The following is an 18750-nucleotide window of genomic DNA, read 5'->3' as shown; positions in this document are numbered from 1 at the left end:
ACCACTGACCGGCCTATTGCTTTATAAGAGGTCAACAAGGTTTCTTTGTCAGCGCCCCAAATGCTGCCGACTAGCGACTTGAGGACCTTGTTCCTACTTCTCAGCTTATTGCATAAAGAAGTGGCATGCGCGGACGACTTGAAAAGGCTGTCAAACGTTACTCCCAATATCTTGAGGTAGTTGGTGGTCGGAATCAATTCTCCATCGACCATTATGCTCAGTGTGGCTGTTGATTTGGTGACGGATATTTTCATATTCCTCATTCGGCTATGTAGACATTTAGCCTCTCACATATATCATCAACGCCATGATGATCGTGCAATCATCCGCATACATTACGATCTCTATGCCGTCCCGTGGTTGTGGAATATCAGAAAGGTAGACGTTCAACAGTTCCGGAGATATCACCCCTCCTTGGGGAACTCCCTGTTTCATTCTACGGGGTTTACCGTTGCTTCTGCTGGGAAGTTAGGTCTTACTTCGGGTATTCGACCAGCAGGTATGAAGCGAGCGGCAGCAGTAGTGATGATTTTACGGAAATTCCTCTCAGCTAACCGTGGAGTGTCTGAGGGAGCGGGCAGCTCTCTGAAGCCAGGTCAATCAGCTTTCCCATGGTTCAGGAAAGTACGGCTTTCAGAGGTTATGAAGCCTGGTGGTCTGTTTACGGAGACGATGATCGGAAGGTGGTCTGAGCCTAGTAAAATGACGGGTTACGTCATTTATCTGACCCGGTGCCACAATGGTAATGTCTGGCGAGCTGTGGCAATCTCCTCTTATCTTCGTGGGGGCATCCTCATTAACCGTGCAAAATGTTGAGCTATCAATTTGCTCAGCCAGCGCTGTACCCCTCTGGTCATTACCTAGGACGGAATGCCACAACTCATGGTGGACATTGAAATCCCCTAGTACCAGGCGATTATTACCTTCTAAAAGCGGACTGATATTCAGTAAATAACGCGGTGTACAGCTATTCATCGGCCCAATGTGTTGAAATTATTGGTAGCCCGTTCAGAACTTAATTTGTCTAAACATATAATTTTTATTTTTATGGGTTCAGGCGTCGGCTTAGTTGCCCACTCTCGGAAAACCCAATCTACTATGAAAAAGCAAAGAAAAAGAAAACCAAACCCCCCTAATGTTGACGACCCCCGCAAACGTATAAAGGACCACGATCTGCGAATCAGCACTTGGAATATACGCACGTTGTGCAGAACAGGCGCAGTATTCGCTTTGGCGGATATACTCGAGAAGTACAAAGCCGATATTATTGCCTTACAGGAAATGCGATGGAAAGGGACAGGCGTAAGTAAATCAGACGATTACGCCCTGTATTATAGCTGCCATGAAACGAGACATAAATTTGGCTGCGGATTTATGGTTAACAGGAGAATAAAAGACCTTGTTTCCAGTTTCACTCCAGTAGATGAGTGAATTGCTATAATCCGTATAAAAGCGAAGTTCTTTTACATCAGTCTAATTTGCGCCCATGCTCCGACCGAATATAAAGATGAACAGTCTAAAGACATATTTTACGAGCGCCTAGAAACAGCATATGACCGTTGCCCTGGCCATGACATTAAAATTCTGCTAGGAGATTTTAATGCAAAAATCGGTAGGGAAAATATGTTTGGCCCCACCGTCGGAAAATTCAGCCTTCATGAAGAAACATCCGACAACGGCATGAGGTTGATTGACTTCGCGGCAGCAAAAAAACATGGTAGTTAGCAGCACCAGATTCAAGCATCTCGATATACACAAGGCCACCTGGATCTCTCCTGATCAAGTAACGAGAAATCAAATTGATCATGTTGTGATAGACGGAAGGCATTCATCCAGTGTTTTAGACGTCCGATCGATCCGAGGAGAGAATACCCGTCTTAATGTTGCAGCAAAGGTGCGATCTAATACAACACGGAAACTCGACGTCGAAAAGCTGCAAACACAACAGGTAGCCGAGGCCTACTACGCTCAAGTTACCCATGTGCTTGAAGAAAGCACTTCTTGTCCCGATAATAGTATAGAAGCACAATGGCAAAGAATTGCCCACTCCCTACAAACTGCAGCAAAAGGAACAATTGGGTACCAAAAACCACCACCAAGAAACCCATGGTACGATCAAGAGTGTCGCAATGCTACTGACGAGAAAAACGCAGCGTATAGGGCAACCCTGCAGACAGTAGCAAAACGTAACGTGATTGAGAATTATCGGGAGAAAAGGAGAGAGGGAAACTTGTTTTCAGAAAAAAGAAGAAAAACGTGAGCGTGAGCAAATCGAGATGTACAGGAGTCAGAATGAATTCCGGAAATTTTACCAGCGAGTAAAACACCAAACCGAAGGCTTTGGTGCAGGCACATCCTCCTGTAGAGATGAAGAAGGGAACCTGGTGACAGATACAGACAGCGTGTTGAGGATCTGGAAGGAGCATTTCGAAAACTTCTAGTATCAAATAGTGGCGATGAAGAAGATACTCCAGAACCAATAAGAGATGATGGTATAGAGTGTATACCACCTAGCCAAAATGAGATGATAAAAGCAATTAAACGGCTCAAGAACAACAATGTAGCAGGAGCCGATGGATTACCAGCCGAACTATTCAAGTCTGGTGGCCAGATGCTGGTCAGGAGCATGCACCAGCTGATTAGCACAATTTGGCTAGGTGAATGCATGCCCAGTGATTGGAACCTCAGCATCCTGTGTCCCGTGCACAAAAAAGGAGACAAGACTATATGTGCCAACTATAGAGGAATAAGTCTCCTTCCCATCGCATATAAAGTGCTATCCAGTGTGCTGTGTGAACGATTGAAGCCAATGGTCAATGACATCATCGGACCATACCAATGCGGCTTCAGACCTGGCTAATCCACCATTGACCAAATTTTCACTCTGCGCCAAATCCTGGAAAAGACCCACGAAAAACACATCGGCACATACCACCTATTTGTCGACTATAAAGCCGCATTCGACAGCCCTATCCGTTCAGAGGTGTTTAAAGCCATGTCTGCGTTCGGCATTCCTGCAAAATTAATACGGCTATGCAGGATAACTTTAAGTGGCACAAGGTCAGCAGTTAAAGTAGGAAAGGACCTATTTGAGTCCTTCAATACCGAACGAGGATTCAGACAAGGTGATCTTTTTAACATCCTACTGGAAAAGGTCATACGAGACGCAAAGGTGAACAGAAATGGCACTCTGTACACCAAACAACACATGTTACTCGCCTACGCCGATGACATTGATATAATGGGTCGAACATTGCGAGCGGTAACAGCCACCTTTGAACAAATTGAAAAGGAGTCTGCCAAAGTGGGTCTGGCAGTAGACGGCGAGAAGACCAAGCTGATGAAATTCGGAGAAGGATTGTGATGGCCAACAGATGCTACTATGGTTTTGCGTCGACGGTGAATATCGGCGTCGAATGAACCATGAGCTTTACAATTCGGCTTAGATCTCCTTGCTGGTATTCTTGTATTTTTCTGTTTCGACACCTATATTAGGACATTTCGTACTTCCCGAGGTGTGCCGATTCAAAGTTAAAAAATACTTCCACTTTTTATTAAATATCTTAACGAAACGTTCTCCAAAACAGTTTAACATTTTACAGCAATTTTCTCCATTTTTCATCAGCTGCCATAATTTTGGTAGGCAACTATTTTGAATTGTATCGTATTTTGTAGCATACTTTAAGGAGGATTTATTTGGTATGTCCAGTACTTTTTTACAGTAACGCTATTAAATGGGAAAATGCCACAATCACTCTCAAAGTAAAAAATATTTCGAAAAGTTTGGAGCAGAAACTTGTAAAATGTAAAAATTAGAAATTATCAACGGCCAATCAGATGTTGACATTCCTGTTTAACAATTTTCTCGACAAACTTTCTTGAGTAAAAAAAAAATTTTTAAATAATTAAATTATAAAATATGTTGTCCAATTTTAAAAAAATTTTTAAAACCATGACATAAATTATGTAAAACCAATCAAAGCATAATTTTTAAAAATTAATAGGTATTTTAAAAAAATTTTCAATTTTGAGGCAAAATGATCGAAAATATGCTCATTATTCACCAATATGCCGACTATAAAAACCTTAAAATTTTTGTTCCTAAGTCTCAATTTAGATTAGGCGAGTTTACTTGCGGCAAGTCTTTGTTTGATGGAGAGAGGAGCAAGGGGAATAGAAATGGAAAAAAATTGCTCGTACCGACAATTTTCTGGCAATTCGTTTTGTGTTTTTGTTTGTAGTGTCATTTCAGAAAAAAATAATTCAATTCAGAAAATATATTTTTGCTACCGAATTGTCTTGTATAGACGCATGAAGCAAGTTCAAAATAGAACGATAAAAATTGCCACAAGTAAACTCGCCTAATCTAAATCAGGACTAAGGACGGCACCGATAAAAAATATCATAATTACAAATATTTTTTTTTTTAATTTAAATTCTAAAATGTTCATGTATGTTTTTTACAGTTGTGGAAAATATCTATGTGAAAAATATATAATTTTAAATAGTTACAAGTCTTTTAAAATCGACATGCCCAGAAACATGAAACATCGCTAGCGTTGTAAATGCGCTCTAACTGTCCGAGTGCGTAGTTTCTACTTGAATTCGATGTACAATTTTGCCAACCATGAGAAATATTACAAGCCACAATATATATATATATATAGCATTCAGCTTTGCTCCGCCTACGGGGAGCAAAGCTGAATGCTATCGGACGCGTCCACAGGTTGCGGATAGTGGGAAGCCCAACACCATTCGTTGGGTAACTGTTAATAACCAATAAACAGTCGCGGACAATCAGCGGGCTCAGGGGAGAGTCTCGGAGGAAATGACCGAGTGCCAATGATCCCTGAGTCGACGAGGCGAGAATGGCGCCCCCTCCCATATATCCATCTCAAGGTTTGGGACACTACCTTCTTAAAGTGTCCCCCCTAACGCTGGGGTGTCATGCGACCTCGTGCCTATCAGCGTTCCACGGTTTGCAGTCAGGGTACCGACTGTATTAGAACGGAGCCTTGTTGATACCTGGGCGCCTCAACAAGTGTTTCAGGCTTAGTTGCCAAGTCCTTGCCATGGTAAGAGGCTATGCCATGGTCGACCTCAAATCCTCACATACAGCACTTTTTTATGGAGCCAATTTTTAATACCCCCCCCCCCCCCCCCCCCCCCCCCCCCCAAAAAAAAACAATACAATGAATGCGATCTTTCGACTGATGTTGGTGTGGCTGCCTTGACACCCTCAGTCCCGAATTCTACAAGGTCAGACATCAATGATTCCCCCCAAGTGTTGACGACCCAAGCAATCCCCCTGGACCTCTCTTTAGCCAATTGTCCATCTCTCGATGACGTAAATGCGAGCCTGGAGAGGCAGTCGAATCTTCTCCTCGACCTTCTAGAGGAAACCGGCTCCTTCCGCCTCAGTCAGGAGAGCATCCCAAATCAGCTCTGGGATGACTCTCTCTTGTCGGACGAGGATGACATTATGGAAACCACTGTGATTAGAACCACGGTGATAAACACGGTAGAAACCATGGTGTCTCCCCTGAAGCAAGGAGGGTCCCCTCGGCTGACTAAGGAGGCAAACCCTGGCGAGGTTGAAGACATTGACTCAACCTCCACGGCCTGCAGTGACGTCGCGAGGCTTCTCAGGCAGTTGGCTGTTGAAACAGATGCTGGCACCGATGAGGCTCCCATCGTTAAGATGGATGATTCATCGGTACCATTATCTGATAGACAAGCTGACGCTAAGGAGATCGCTGCCAAGAAAATGTATCGGAGAGCAGTAAATTTCTGCAAACGGTACATTGGACGGGACAGCGACTCCATCACGGGGAAGGAGTTCCTGTTAATCAAGAGGAACCTCAAACTCATTAGGAAGTTCTCTAGGAACTATCCTGATGACATTGAGAGGGACTTCTTGATTGATAGGATCCCCCGACCCAGTACTAAGACCACGGCGGTAGTCCCTTCTAAGAAGGAGAAACCTGCTGATGGCCCCGGTACATCCAGGAAGCTGATGCCTGAGACGTCTAAGCCCTCAGCACCCCCAAAGGGTAAACTGAGTACTGAGACGTCTCAGACATCAGAATCCACAAAGACAGAAGGCAGGGGACTGTCGAAGTCGGCCCGAAAGAGAGCCCGTAAAAAGGCCTCCAAGAAGACCGATAAGGCACAACCGCCCTCTGTCAATCCACCTTCTGCCGAATTGCCAAAGCTGACAGCCAAGGCGGTGACAATTGGGCAGTCGCTAGTGGTCAAGCAGAAGGTAGCGAACGCGAAGCAGGTGCCTGCGTCTGCTGGGCATACCTCTGCAGTAGCTGCTACCCCGGGTGCCAAATCTCGGCCACAGCCCACGGCTGTCAAGAGAATGAGGTCCTCGGAGGAGCAACAACCTGCTGCAAAGAGGCCCACGCAGTCGTCGGCCGTACAGAGCTCTGCTTCTTTTGCTTCGGTGGTAGCGTCGAAGGAGAAACCTGCCAAGAGCAGCGATTGTGGGGTGAAAACCATGGTATAATAATAAAAGGAAATTTGTTGTTGTAAGTTCTACTAGTGTCAACTCATTTGACAGAAAAATGTAAACAAACAAACAAATTATCATCAAATTATTTTTATTTTGAAAATGGAATATTTTCGAATCCTCAAAATAAAAATTGAAAAACATGAATGAAAATCTATCAAATTTATATTTCTATCGCTTCCACATCTTTCCTTTAATTGAGACATTGCCATATACATGTGTAACACATATGACAATGCTGGGAATAGCGATTCCTCAAACTTTCCCAGCAGGCAGATTGAGTAAATTGAATACGGGAGCACATTAATAAAGAACAATTTCAAATTGTTTGCGTTCCTAATTTTCCTGTTGGGTGATTTTTAAAAACATATTTTGTCAAATTCATATTGACACTAGTATTACGTTGGAATCAAATCAGCTGGGATTTGCTGTTACCTTTTATAATTGTACCATGGGTGAAAACCAAACACGCTGTCTCGAAGCAGGTAGCCCAGACACCTACAACTGAGCAAAGCGACTCTGCTGATCCGAAAGAGGTTCCGGAAGATCTGCGGGTAGCGATCATCGACCGAGCTGACCCTGACGGGTTTATCAGTGAGGATAGATGGGAGCTGGTCGACAGCTATCTGAAGGACCTCTTCCTGTCCGACGAGGTTGATCGAGAGAGCCTGCGGTTTGGCCTGACCTCCTCTTACAAAGGAGTAAAGGTTGTTGATTGTCGCACTAAGAAGACTTCAGATTTTCTTAAGAAGACAATCAACAGCCTGGACCCCCTTTGGGAGGGTGGTCGTCTGGCGGCCGTAGCGGTTCGAGAGATACCGAGCGGTATGGTAACCTCGGTGTTTATCCCAAAACCTTTCAAGGGGCTGGAGAAGACACTGAGGTTATTGGAGAAGCAGAACGACGGCCTTCAGACGAGGAGGTGGAGAATCCTCGCCTCGTTTGAAAGGAACGGCGGTGTAGTCGCGAAGTTCGCTACTGACTCTGCGGGAGAGGAGTACTTGAGGAAGAACAAGGGTGAGCTTGTTTATGGAATGGGGAAACTTTGTTTCCGCCTCACCACTCCAAAACAATAGGCAGGCAGCAGCAAGCGCTTAACGTGATTCAGATTAATCTGCATCACTGTAGAGCAGCAGCTGCTGAACTGCTACTCACCCTTTCTTCCTCAAACATCGACGTGGCGCTCATCCAGGAACCTTACCTGTACAAAGGTAAGGTGACTGGACTGGGCGACACCAAATACACGCTTTTGTCTACCTCCAATGGAGAGAAGGTGAGAACGTGTATTCTTGCTAAAAAGGAGTTAAATTTAATGCTTCTTTCTAATTTCAGCAATGGAGATATGACGACAGCAAGACTAGACAGAGGTACCACGAAGCCACTGATAGTCTCTGCCGTCTATCTTCCCTATGAAGCTCCTGACCCACCCGGCACTGTTGTATGCCGCCTATTGGAGGAGATGAGCAGAGTTGGTGATATCATCTTGGGATGTGACGCCAACGCACATCACTTCTATTGGGGAAGCAGCAACACAAACACAAGAGGTGAGTCCATCTTCGAGTTTATACTTAGCTATAATCTTAGAATTTGTAATAGAGGCAATACACCAACTTTTGTTAATAGGGTGAGAGGTGAAGTCATCGATATAACCCTCACAAATATGGACGACTCTGGGGTCGTAAACTGGGAGGTGTCTGAGAAATGTTCCTTCTCGGATCATAGACTCATATCCTTCCAGATTCCTACCTCTAGAGCTAAACAGAAACCTTATAGGAATCCTCGGAAGACGAACTGGGACAAATTCAAAGCTAAAACAGCAGCCTCTTTTCGGGATCGTAATGATCTCAAAACGGTTGAGGATGTTGAATTAGCTGTGAAAAATGTCACGGCCACTCTTCTGAAGAGCTATGAGGCATCTTGTCCTCTAACATACCCTGGGAAGAAATCTCAGCCGGTATGGTGGTCACAGGACCTTGCAACCTTGCGGAAGGCTGCAAGGAAAGCTTATAATAGAGCTAGTAAGACAAAGCTCAGTACAGATTGGGATGTCTATAAAAGACAATTCAATAGGTACAAGGGCGAAATCAAGAAAGCTAAACGTGAGTCTTGGGTCTGCTATAGCGAGTCGATCGAAGGAGTCAACGAAGCGGCCAGATTCCGCAGAGTACTCTCTAAGGATCCAAAATCCATAGGAAGTATTAAGCGAAGTGATGGAACGTGGACAAACTCTGGTAGTGAGACTCTTGATCTTCTATCATCAACCCACTTTCCTGGTTGTAAGGACTATAGGGAAGATGCGCAGTGTGTGCATCAGCCTACAGTTCGGACGAGGGAAGAGGAGAAGATGATAGAAGACACTATAAGATACCCAAAAATGATATGGGCGATAAATAGTTTTCAACCCTACAAATCTCCTGGTCCAGATGGTATAACACCGGCCATGCTGCAACACGCAGATGAACGGATAATATCATATCTGCAGGACATTTTTAGGGCTTGTTTACTTTTGTCGTACATACCCAGTCTATGGAAAGAGGTTACCGTGACCTTCATCCCGAAAGCCGGGAAGCCGAGTCATACGGTACCTAAAGACTATAGACCGATTAGTCTTTCTTCCTTTCTACTAAAAACTTTAGAAAGGTTACTAGACTGAGAAATTAGAGATACCATTGACCGTAATAAACTTAGTAAATCCCAGCATGCCTATATCAAGGGCAGATCAGTGGATACAGCTCTGCATGAGGTGGTTGGATACATCGAGAAGAATATGGAGTCCTCTGGCTACACGTTGGCAGCATTCCTCGACATCGAAGGAGCTTTCAACAATGTGAAGCTAGAGGCAATCCATTCTGCTCTCTAGACATAGGTATCCCCTCACTCCTTACGGAATGGATTGATAGAATGCTGGAAAGCAGAATTATCAACTCATCCCTAGGAGAGAGTTCCGTGAGGAAATCTGTCAACAGAGGCACACCTCAGGGTGGAGTTCTTTCCCCCCTTTTGTGGCTTCTGGTGATAAATGAGATACTTATGAAATTCAATCATCTCAGGATAAAGGTTGTAGCCTATGCCGATGATGTAGCCTTGTTGGTTGGGGGTAAGTTTATTACGACAATATCAGACATCCTGGAGGGTGCTCTTTCAACCCTGTCAAATTGGGCTTGCACCAAAGGTCTTGGTGTAAACCCCACAAAAACCGAACTGGTACTCTTCACTAGGAAATACAAAATTCCTAGTTTCCGTCTGCCATCACTTGGTGGAGTGACATTAACCCTTTCTGATGAAGCTAAATATCTTGGCACTGTCCTACACCGCAAGTTACTGTGGAATAGGAATGTCGAGGAACGCTCTAAGAAGGGATTGATGGCACTCTATTCATGCAAGAACTCCATGGGCAAGAGTTGGGGATTGAGACCCGGAATTATACACTGGTTGTATACGACGATTGTCTTACCCATACTTACTTATGGATGTCTTGTCTGGTGGCAGGGGGTGAATAAAAAGAAGCTGAAAACTGAGCTTAGTACAGCGATCGGCTTCAATTCTGATCACTGGAGCATTAAGAAGCACACCACAAGCAGCCTTGAATGCAATCTTGAATCTCCAACCATTGGACATTCTGATCAAATTCCAGGCTGCTATAGGCAGAGAAATCGTTATGGGGCCAAGTTATTTTTTAGATAGTCATATCAGTGACCCGGAATTTATAATTTCCTAACAGGGAATGGTTGTATACTTCACAGACTGGCGCAGGCGTCTACTGCAGGGAATTAGGTATACGAAACTCATATAAACTCAACAATGATTGTAGCGTTTTTCAAGCAGAGATTCTTGCAATTACGAAAGCGGCCGAGATAGTAAAAGCACTTAATACAGACATTACAGGACCGGTGACTATTTACGTAGATAGTCAGGCGGCCCTGAAAGCTGTGAAGTCGCATACTATAAACTCGAAAGTAGTTCATGATTGTAAAACCGCTCTGAATGATATACGTCAAATAGTTGGGTTATGCTGGGTTCCAGGACATAACGATATTGAAGAGAATGAGATAGCCGACGAGCTTGCTCGAGGGGGGTCACAGTCGTCCAGTCTTCTGATTGAGAGATCTGTGAAACCCCCTATTAAAGCGAATTTACATATAACATTTAATCATGATTAAAGGCTGAATCATGGTTTATTTTCTTAATCAGGCTAAATTTACCATGATTTACCACACAAATTTAAATCATCGTGCAGCAGGATTTATTTTAAATCATGATCGAAATCATGATACTACTGAGATGCAACGCGGGTTTTGTATGAAAAAATACAACTCTCTCACAATGTACCAAAATTTGCAACTGTTTTTACATGCCGTTTGTTTTTAAATTTAACGGCTGACAAATACAAAAATGACAGATCAAAGGAAAATAAAAATTAATTATAGAATTTTTGTGTTTTTAGGTGTTTTTTTTTACTTTCCAAACGATCACAGTATTGCAAAAACATTTCCTTTGTGGTAATTCTTCTATTCTTTTTCAAATTGCAAACAAATATTTTTGGCGCAAATTAATAATTTTGTATGTATACTAACAAACATCAGCTGATCGGCATTTAGATCATGATTAAGGGTATGTGTAAACAATTAGGGTGTATTTCTGGATTTCGTTAATCGAGTCGATTTAAAATCGTATATGTAAATGTACTTTTAGCTATTTCATTGGCAGAATCCGCGCGTTCCATTGCGAGGTAGTCGGCAACAGATGACTAAGGGAACCTGCATGCAGAATCTCTAAATCTATCTGGCCAGAATTCTCTCGTATAAGAACGTCTTCGCTGCTGGATCACAACAAGAGGGTGATTAAGATCGTTGTGGGGATCATTACTGGTCACTGCAAAGTTAGATCTCTCACTTCTAAGTGGGACTCCAGTGGAGAGGATTACTGTCGTCTATGTGAGGATGAAGAAGAAGTGGAAACAATTGAGCACATCCTTTGCAAATGTCCATCGCTGATCAGCAGAAGACATAAACAGTTTGGATGTTATGAAATTGATAATCTAGTCTTCTTCTCCAAAATAGACCCTAACCTAATTCTAGGCTTTGTCAAAAAATTGACTTGGCTAAAATAATGTCTCTTCCGCTCCCACCCATTCTGACTACCTCTCTCTCTACTCTTCCACTATCTTTTCTTCTTTCTCTTTATAGGTACACCTATTCATAAAGGATGATCACAATGGACATAGTTTCCGAGTGGACGGTTGTTACAACAGCCGTACATCCCTAACCTAACCTAACCTATATATATATATATATTCGACAGATGATCGGGTAAAAAACAAATGTTTTTGTGCTGCTAAGTCCCCTTTTCCACAAATTTTTATTTGGCAAATTCAGAGTTTGTAGGCGAGAGGGGTGCGAGGAAGAAAAACAAAAATTTGCCTGTTCAGAATTTGCGGTAGACGCAAATTCTGCTTTGCTCTGTTCGTTGAAAACAATTTTGTTGTCTCCTTTAACCTATTCGCTTTACTGACACACAGTCGGCTTTTGTTTACAAACCTGTTGCTTTAATTTGTGCAAGTGAAATTTAATTTTTGCAATATATATAATAAAATATATAAAAAAATTAAATAAAATATTAAAAAAAATTTTGAAATGTAAACTCTTTTGACGTTTCTTTCTTTCTTCTTTTTGTATTTTGATTCGCAAATTTGGCGAAGAAAAATTTGCTAGTTGAAAAGCAAGCAAAAATTTCAAAAGAGAAAACAAAAAATGTGCCTGTGGAAAAGTGAACTAACAAAAGTTACATGCACAAACCCCACGTAAATGAACTAAGAGAACTAGACAAATGCTGCAAATTGTTCCGATGGTTTTTTTCAGAGTCCCTCCTTTGAACTAGTTCATTTCGGAACTACACAACTCTATTTTTTCTTTGGAAATCGTCGTGACCTGTCTCGCACATTACATCCCTTAGGTTTTTTTTTAAATTGACACCCAAGTCTGTGACGTTACCCTGTCCGCACAGAAATAGTCGTTAAGAACCCGCAACCCGTATGTTAATATAAACTATTTGCTGTGGAATATATGCGTGTTTACATTTCAAAATCAATTATATAATTAATAATCATGTTTTCAATAATTCAGAACTGGTAAAGTGTGTGGTGGGAAGTGATTTCGCTTGTTGAGAAGAAATCAGCTTGCTAGCACAACTATCAACAGCTGACGACATTGCAGAACAACAACAAACAATGCTGAAAAGCTAGCAGCGTCGGCCAGTTTCATAATTTTGCATACATTGGGAATTCGTGAGTAAAAATAAAAACAAAATAAAAGTGTACGATGGTTGTGGAACCGAACCATATAACACAGGCTACTAGGCAAAAAACACCACACGACAATGTAAACATTCCGCCTGGACGCAGTATATTCGTCGAACGTTTCTTCGGTTCGTTCGACTGGAGGGAGTTTGCTTGCGGTTGTGGAGCTGCTTTCGTAAATATTGGCATCACATATCCTATATATAAAATGATTTTTCGACAAATATTGCATGATGTACCCATAACATCGGCATTTAGCCAGCTGCGGCATGAAGGACTAATGTTTTTGTATCGCGGTATGTTTCCACCTCTCGCCCAGAAAACTATATCGCTGTCAGTGATGTTCGGCATCTTTGATGGTACAAGGCGATATCTAGTTGATGACTACCATATGAATGCGTACAAAGCAAAAATTATTGCCGGAATTGCAGCAGGAACGGTAGAAACAATTTTATTGCCGTTTGAGCGGGTTCAGACATTGCTGGCGCATTCGAAATATCATGAGCATTTTGCGAATACGCATCTTGCTTTTAGGTGGGTCATTGTGAGCTTTACATATTCATATATATGTATCATTTATGTATATTGGTAATTATAGATACGTTCTCACAAATCATGGATTTAAGGAACTGTATAGAGGGATTGTACCTGTACTATGGAGAAATGGCCCTTCTAATGCACTGTTTTTCATATTGCGAGAAGAAGCTAGTGAACGTTTACCTCAAAGAGTAAGTACAAACTTGTATAATGTTAAGTGTAAATTTATTAATTTCTAAAATTAAAAATTTGATATTAAAATTAATATTTATCCTGATAAATATTAGTTCTAAAGGCTTCCTTACATTCCATTCGCAAGTTTCATGTAAATGTGAATGAACGAACGTATTTGTAAATAATATACATTAGAAAATACCAAATTCTGGTAAATTTTCTTTCGTGCACCTTTTAAAGATAAATTTGACTACTTTGTATGTGTTATTCATTTCTAGTCATTTCGTTTTTACTACTATGATTCCTGGACTATAAGACTTTGAATGGGAATGTATCAGATTCGTAATGAAAAGTGCAATGATTTCAATACGAAATATTTTTCAATTCTTTTACATTGTTGTGTGGTCGGACCCTATGAATAGCTTGTAAGACTGTGTTGGGTCGTATGACACTTTCGAAATATGTTTTTCAAAATACCGCTAATCATTTTTGAATACTTTTGATTTGAATGCGATGTTATATTAACTAAATATTCCTAATTGTAAGTTAATTGACATTAATCAAAAAAATTTTAAAATAACGCTTAAAATACTGGAATTAATGGTAATTGAAAATGGGTACCGCAAATTTTTGTAATTCTATAACGTATAAAAAAAAATATTTTAAAAAATAAATATTTTATTAATTTGTACATACATTGGTGGTCACATAATTAAAACATGAACTACGGTAACAATTTTTTGATCAGCACTCAATTCGTTTGAAATATTTTTAAAAAATTTTAAATTCAAACCGCAATTTTTCCAAAAAATAATTATATAATAAAAAAATCTGTAAAATTTATAAAAATTGGCTACAATTTGTACAGTACACGTAACACCGGGAAAATCACATTTAATATAGAAAATAATGTTCCAAACATACCAGAAGAAGCGATAAATATTTCTTAAAATAAATAAATATTTGAAATAAAAAGCTCAAAATATGGGAATTAACTTAATAGAACGATTCGATTTCGTAAGGCTTTATTGAAAAAGGCCGGAATATTTTTGCAGTATTTGAGTAAATATCGATTTATATTGGCATTTATTATATCAAATCGATTGTTGGAGTAGTAAAAAATATAAATTTATCCAAAAATATATCAGTCACTACAGAATGAACAGAGATACACGCCCATGTTGACCAGTAAATATTTATATATGAGTAACCTAGGTAATAGTTTGTCTTAAATAGTCAATAGTAGAATTAGAATGCCATTGTTCTATGTTAAAATTTAGCAACTTCACAATCTTTGTATTTTTTTACAGTCATCATTATCCACAAAAGCTGCACAAGAATTTGTTTCCGGTGCCATTATAGGAGCCAGTATAAGTACAATATTTTATCCATTAAATGTCATCAAGGTGGCAATGCAAAGTGATATGGGACACGCTGCAGAAAGTATGACACAATCATTTTTAAAAATATATCGCGAACGTGGTAACAGCATTGCACATTTCTACCGTGGCTGCGGATTTAATACGGCACGATCATTCGTAAGTTGGGGTGTCATGAATGCGGCCTATGAAAATATGAAAAAAGTTATAACGCCCAACGTGTATTTGGAAATTCGAACTGAGAATTAAAAACATGGACGATAATGCAGATGATATACACCCAACGATTTATTGATACCAATGGCCAAAGGTATGCACATTGTACTCCATCTCGAAGCTGTTTTCGGAAACACAAAGAAAACAATGTCATAGTCATTGTTGAAAATTTCATAGTTACTATGTTTTAGTTAAATTTGTAAATTAATAGTAGTTAATATAAAATCGACAATACGACTGACTGACGTCTCATACAGATAAAGCTGACCGTTTTGTTTTTATAGTACAAACTTAAGTATGGACGTTCATTTTCCTTAAGGGTCTATGCAAGAACATAAATATTACAATATAAGATACCAAATGTAGGTCAAGTAAAATTAAATGCTTACTATAAACAAACAAAAAAAAAACAATATTACTATATAAACAATTCTACAACAGAAATCGATGGCTATGTATGTATATTGCAATTATGACGTCACTAGTTAATTATTCGTGATCATGTATTATTTAATCGAGTTAAATATACGCAGTTTATTATAAAACGATACTGTAATTTCATAATGTTTGTTTTACTTGCAGCGACTAGAATGCAAATAGAACAAGCTGCCTTTATGAATTTGCAGAGATGCGCATTTAACCATTCATTATAGTTCTATGGTATATACTATTTGTATTTGTTGTGATTTGTTTAAGTTCTAAACTTTTATTGCATAGCTAAATACGGCCTGATGTTATTTTAAATTTAATAAATAAATTATTAAACTATTAAAAACAATGTTTGTAGAACAATCTTGGCGTTTTACTAATATTAAAAATAATGCTTGTTTTATATTACTTGTAATATACCCACACTGATAACCCACACTCTAAGCTATTAAATATTTTTTTTAGTTTCCTCAAGTGTGTAATGGGTCCCTTTTTAGTACTATCATGTATCAATCGCTAATTTGTTAAATTTGAAAATATAAGAAATTTGTGAAACTGTTTATTTACTTAGCATTTTTATTCATTGATGCAGCAAAATTCTATTGAATGCTTTCAGTATTAATATTCTCTTTGCTAAGAAGTCTAAAATTTTTTGTACAACCCAAACATTACAGTATTATTTTAGAAATATACTATTTTAATCTCAACCAACCAAAAAATATAAACAAAACTTAAATGTTATAATTTCAACTTTATTTATTAGTAGTTTATTTTAATGTAACCTCATGTACATTTACAAGATGATAATCTAAATTATGTTGGGCACTGAATATTTGACCGCATATGTGACAAGCTTTTCGTGAATCATTTGAAACAACTTCGTACTGCGTGAAATTTGCAATACTCAGGGATTTTAGTATAACATCGTGCTCCTTTTCCATGTGTTTATTCAAATTATCTTTACTACTGAAATGCTGATCACAAATAATGCAAGCAAATTTCGTCCCACTATTGTTGGACGAAGTCGAAGGTTGTTGAAGTTGCGTCGTTGAATGTGTATACACCACCTGTGAATTATTATATGTTTGGACCTGGTGTTCCTGATATTGGACAGGTTGAGTCTGGTGGTTTTGGTATTGCTGTTGCGTAGAATCGTTCTGACTTACTGCCACTGCGCCTGATTCTGGATGTGTACGTTTGTGAACCTTTAGGGTATATTTCTCAGTAAAAGTCTTTCCGCAATATTCACAACTATATCGCGGCCTGTCTGCCCGATGAGTAACCATGTGATGACGGAACGTCCGCTTGGTCTTAAATATTTGATTGCAGATTTCACAACGTAGCGGCCTCTCTTCGGCTTCGTGCTGCAACTTGTGGTTATAGAGAACTGTTGTCTGGGAAAACACTAAACCACATTTGTCGCATTGATACTTCTTCGTGTCCATATGCACTTCCATGTGTCGGATTGTACTAATTTTGGTCGTGAACTCTTTATTACAAAAACGACACTGATTTTCACTTTTTCCCTCGTGTATGTTCATGTGCAGCAGCACGTAGTCCTCGTTCCTGTGACTGAAAGAGCAAATTTTGCAACTAAACTTTTTGTGGACTTGAACGACATGCCTTTGATGCTGGGTTCGATTTTTAAATCTCATTGCACAGAGATTGCACTGTATTGTTTCATTTTCTCCCAGTGACTCGGGGTCTTCGTCACTATCAGTACCAGCTGACTCCATGTTTCTCTCTAGTCTTTGTTTCCCATAATTTGCAATTTTTCTCCTTTTTCCACTGTCATTTCCAATGACTTCAAAAATTGTTTCGGCTATTTCTCGGTCAGAGACATTGGCGTCATCGAAGAAGTGTTCGTCATTAAATTCCTCCATGTGCGACATTTCTTGGAGGCACTCTGCTTCAATATCGCTGTCAATTGTCGTTACAGCTTTCTCAACCAATGTGGTAAGCAGTTTTTGCTTACGGGTGAGATTCATGAAAGTTGTGTCGTAGTCCACAATCTTAATATAACATTGACGACACAACCATTCTCCTTTGGATACCAGCAGCTGAAATTTTCCACAACGAGCCAAATGTAAAAGAACAGTTTTCACGCTCTTCTTAGATGCTGGACATACGCTGCCATCAATAATTTTGTGAGAAGCAGTGTGTTTTTTACGACACAGGAAGCAACGGGCAAATTCTCCCATGGAGTGGGACATTTTCAACACTCTTCCAATAGTAGTTTATATATAGACACTGTAGCGAGAACCCCTGCAAGTGGGGATATAAGATACTATGTTGGGTTCTAAAATATAAACTGTTGTACTTCAAGAACTGCAGATATCCGTTTAAAAGAGTTGCAATATAAAGAAACATGAAATGCAGTATCAGTTTACAATTATTTTATATTCTCTTCAGAAGCTTCGGACATTGATTTTTTGTTTACAGTGTAAAAGCAGTTCAATGGAAGTGTTCACTGAAATAAACTGTAAGAACAAAATCTCCTCCGTTTATCTAGATTATTTTTCAGTAATCGATTACAACAAAAAATGTGTCAACGGTTGGTCCAAGATCTATTAATAAGGTCACCCAAGGTATATTTAATAAGGTAGCCGCATCGGCCCAGCTGTTGGACAAATAAATGTCAAAAATGTTGTTGTAATGTTGAACCAAAAAATTAAAAAACAAAATTATGAATGAAAATCTCCGAATTTCGAAGAGCTTTTTTGGCAATACTTTTATTAACATTTTCTACAAGAATTTGTGTAAAAAAATTTTGTCAATCTGTTTGTTTTGGCAAAATATTTTTGACATATCAAAATACAACAACCGATGTTTGTTGTAGAAATTCGCCGATGCGGCTACCTTGTATATCTACCTTGAGGTCACCAAGATAGCAATCGAAATCGGAAAACAGTTGTTTTTTCTCAAGTCTAATGTCAAAAATTTCGACTTTGTCATGGCCTATAAATAAGGTCACCAAGATAGCAATCGAAATCGGAAAACTGCTGTTTTTTCTCAAGTCTAATGTCAAAAATTTCGACGTTGTTTACGTTTTCATAATGGAAGTTAATTCACAATAATGCATTTTGACAGCAAACTTGAGAGGTATCGATAATCAGCTGGTCTCCCTTGGTGACCTTATTTAGAGGCCATGGACTTTGTTTACGTTTTCATAATGGAAGTCAATTCACAATAATGCATTTTGA

The 18750-nt window shown here is 39.6% G+C and overlaps 2 protein-coding genes across 2 annotated transcripts; one reads left to right on the top strand and one right to left on the bottom strand.

The window, feature by feature from the left end:
* Nucleotides 1-12834: 12834 nt before the first annotated feature.
* LOC133336493 (mitochondrial nicotinamide adenine dinucleotide transporter SLC25A51) lies at nucleotides 12835-15216 on the top strand. Its single transcript, XM_061544788.1, has 3 exons — nucleotides 12835-13346; nucleotides 13411-13540; nucleotides 14834-15216. Exons 1-3 carry the CDS (start codon nucleotides 12835-12837, stop codon nucleotides 15149-15151), a joined length of 960 nt encoding a protein of 319 aa, XP_061400772.1. The 3' UTR covers nucleotides 15152-15216.
* A 1080-nt stretch (nucleotides 15217-16296) lies between these two features.
* Nucleotides 16297-17760, bottom strand: LOC133336492 (serendipity locus protein delta-like). Its single transcript, XM_061544787.1, has 2 exons — nucleotides 16610-17760; nucleotides 16297-16555 (listed from the first exon to the last, which is right to left on the bottom strand). Exons 1-2 carry the CDS (start codon nucleotides 17758-17760, stop codon nucleotides 16315-16317), a joined length of 1392 nt encoding a protein of 463 aa, XP_061400771.1. The 3' UTR covers nucleotides 16297-16314.
* Nucleotides 17761-18750: the final 990 nt, after the last annotated feature.

Source organism: Musca vetustissima, unplaced genomic scaffold (genome assembly GCF_032173495.1).
Source record: "Musca vetustissima isolate MV318-11 ecotype Yass unplaced genomic scaffold, APGP_CSIRO_Mvet_v1 utg17907, whole genome shotgun sequence".
NCBI lineage: Eukaryota > Metazoa > Arthropoda > Insecta > Diptera > Muscidae > Musca > Musca vetustissima.
Note: the sequence above shows the minus strand (reverse complement) of the source record. Positions and strands in the feature narration are given on the sequence as shown.

Bases quoted from the DNA above. Each gene is read 5' to 3' on its own strand.
- LOC133336493 (XM_061544788.1), top strand. From the start codon at position 12,835: ATGGTTGTGGAACCGAACCATATAACACAGGCTACTAGGCAAAAAACA. The intron at 13,347-13,410 runs GTGGGTCATTGT...TGGTAATTATAG, and splicing joins AATACGCATCTTGCTTTTAG to ATACGTTCTCACAAATCATG. The intron at 13,541-14,833 runs GTAAGTACAAAC...ATTTTTTTACAG, and splicing joins GTGAACGTTTACCTCAAAGA to TCATCATTATCCACAAAAGC.
- LOC133336492 (XM_061544787.1), bottom strand. From the start codon at position 17,760: ATGTCCCACTCCATGGGAGAATTTGCCCGTTGCTTCCTGTGTCGTAAA. The intron at 16,556-16,609 runs GTATACACATTC...GTCCAACAATAG, and splicing joins TATAATAATTCACAGGTGGT to TGGGACGAAATTTGCTTGCA.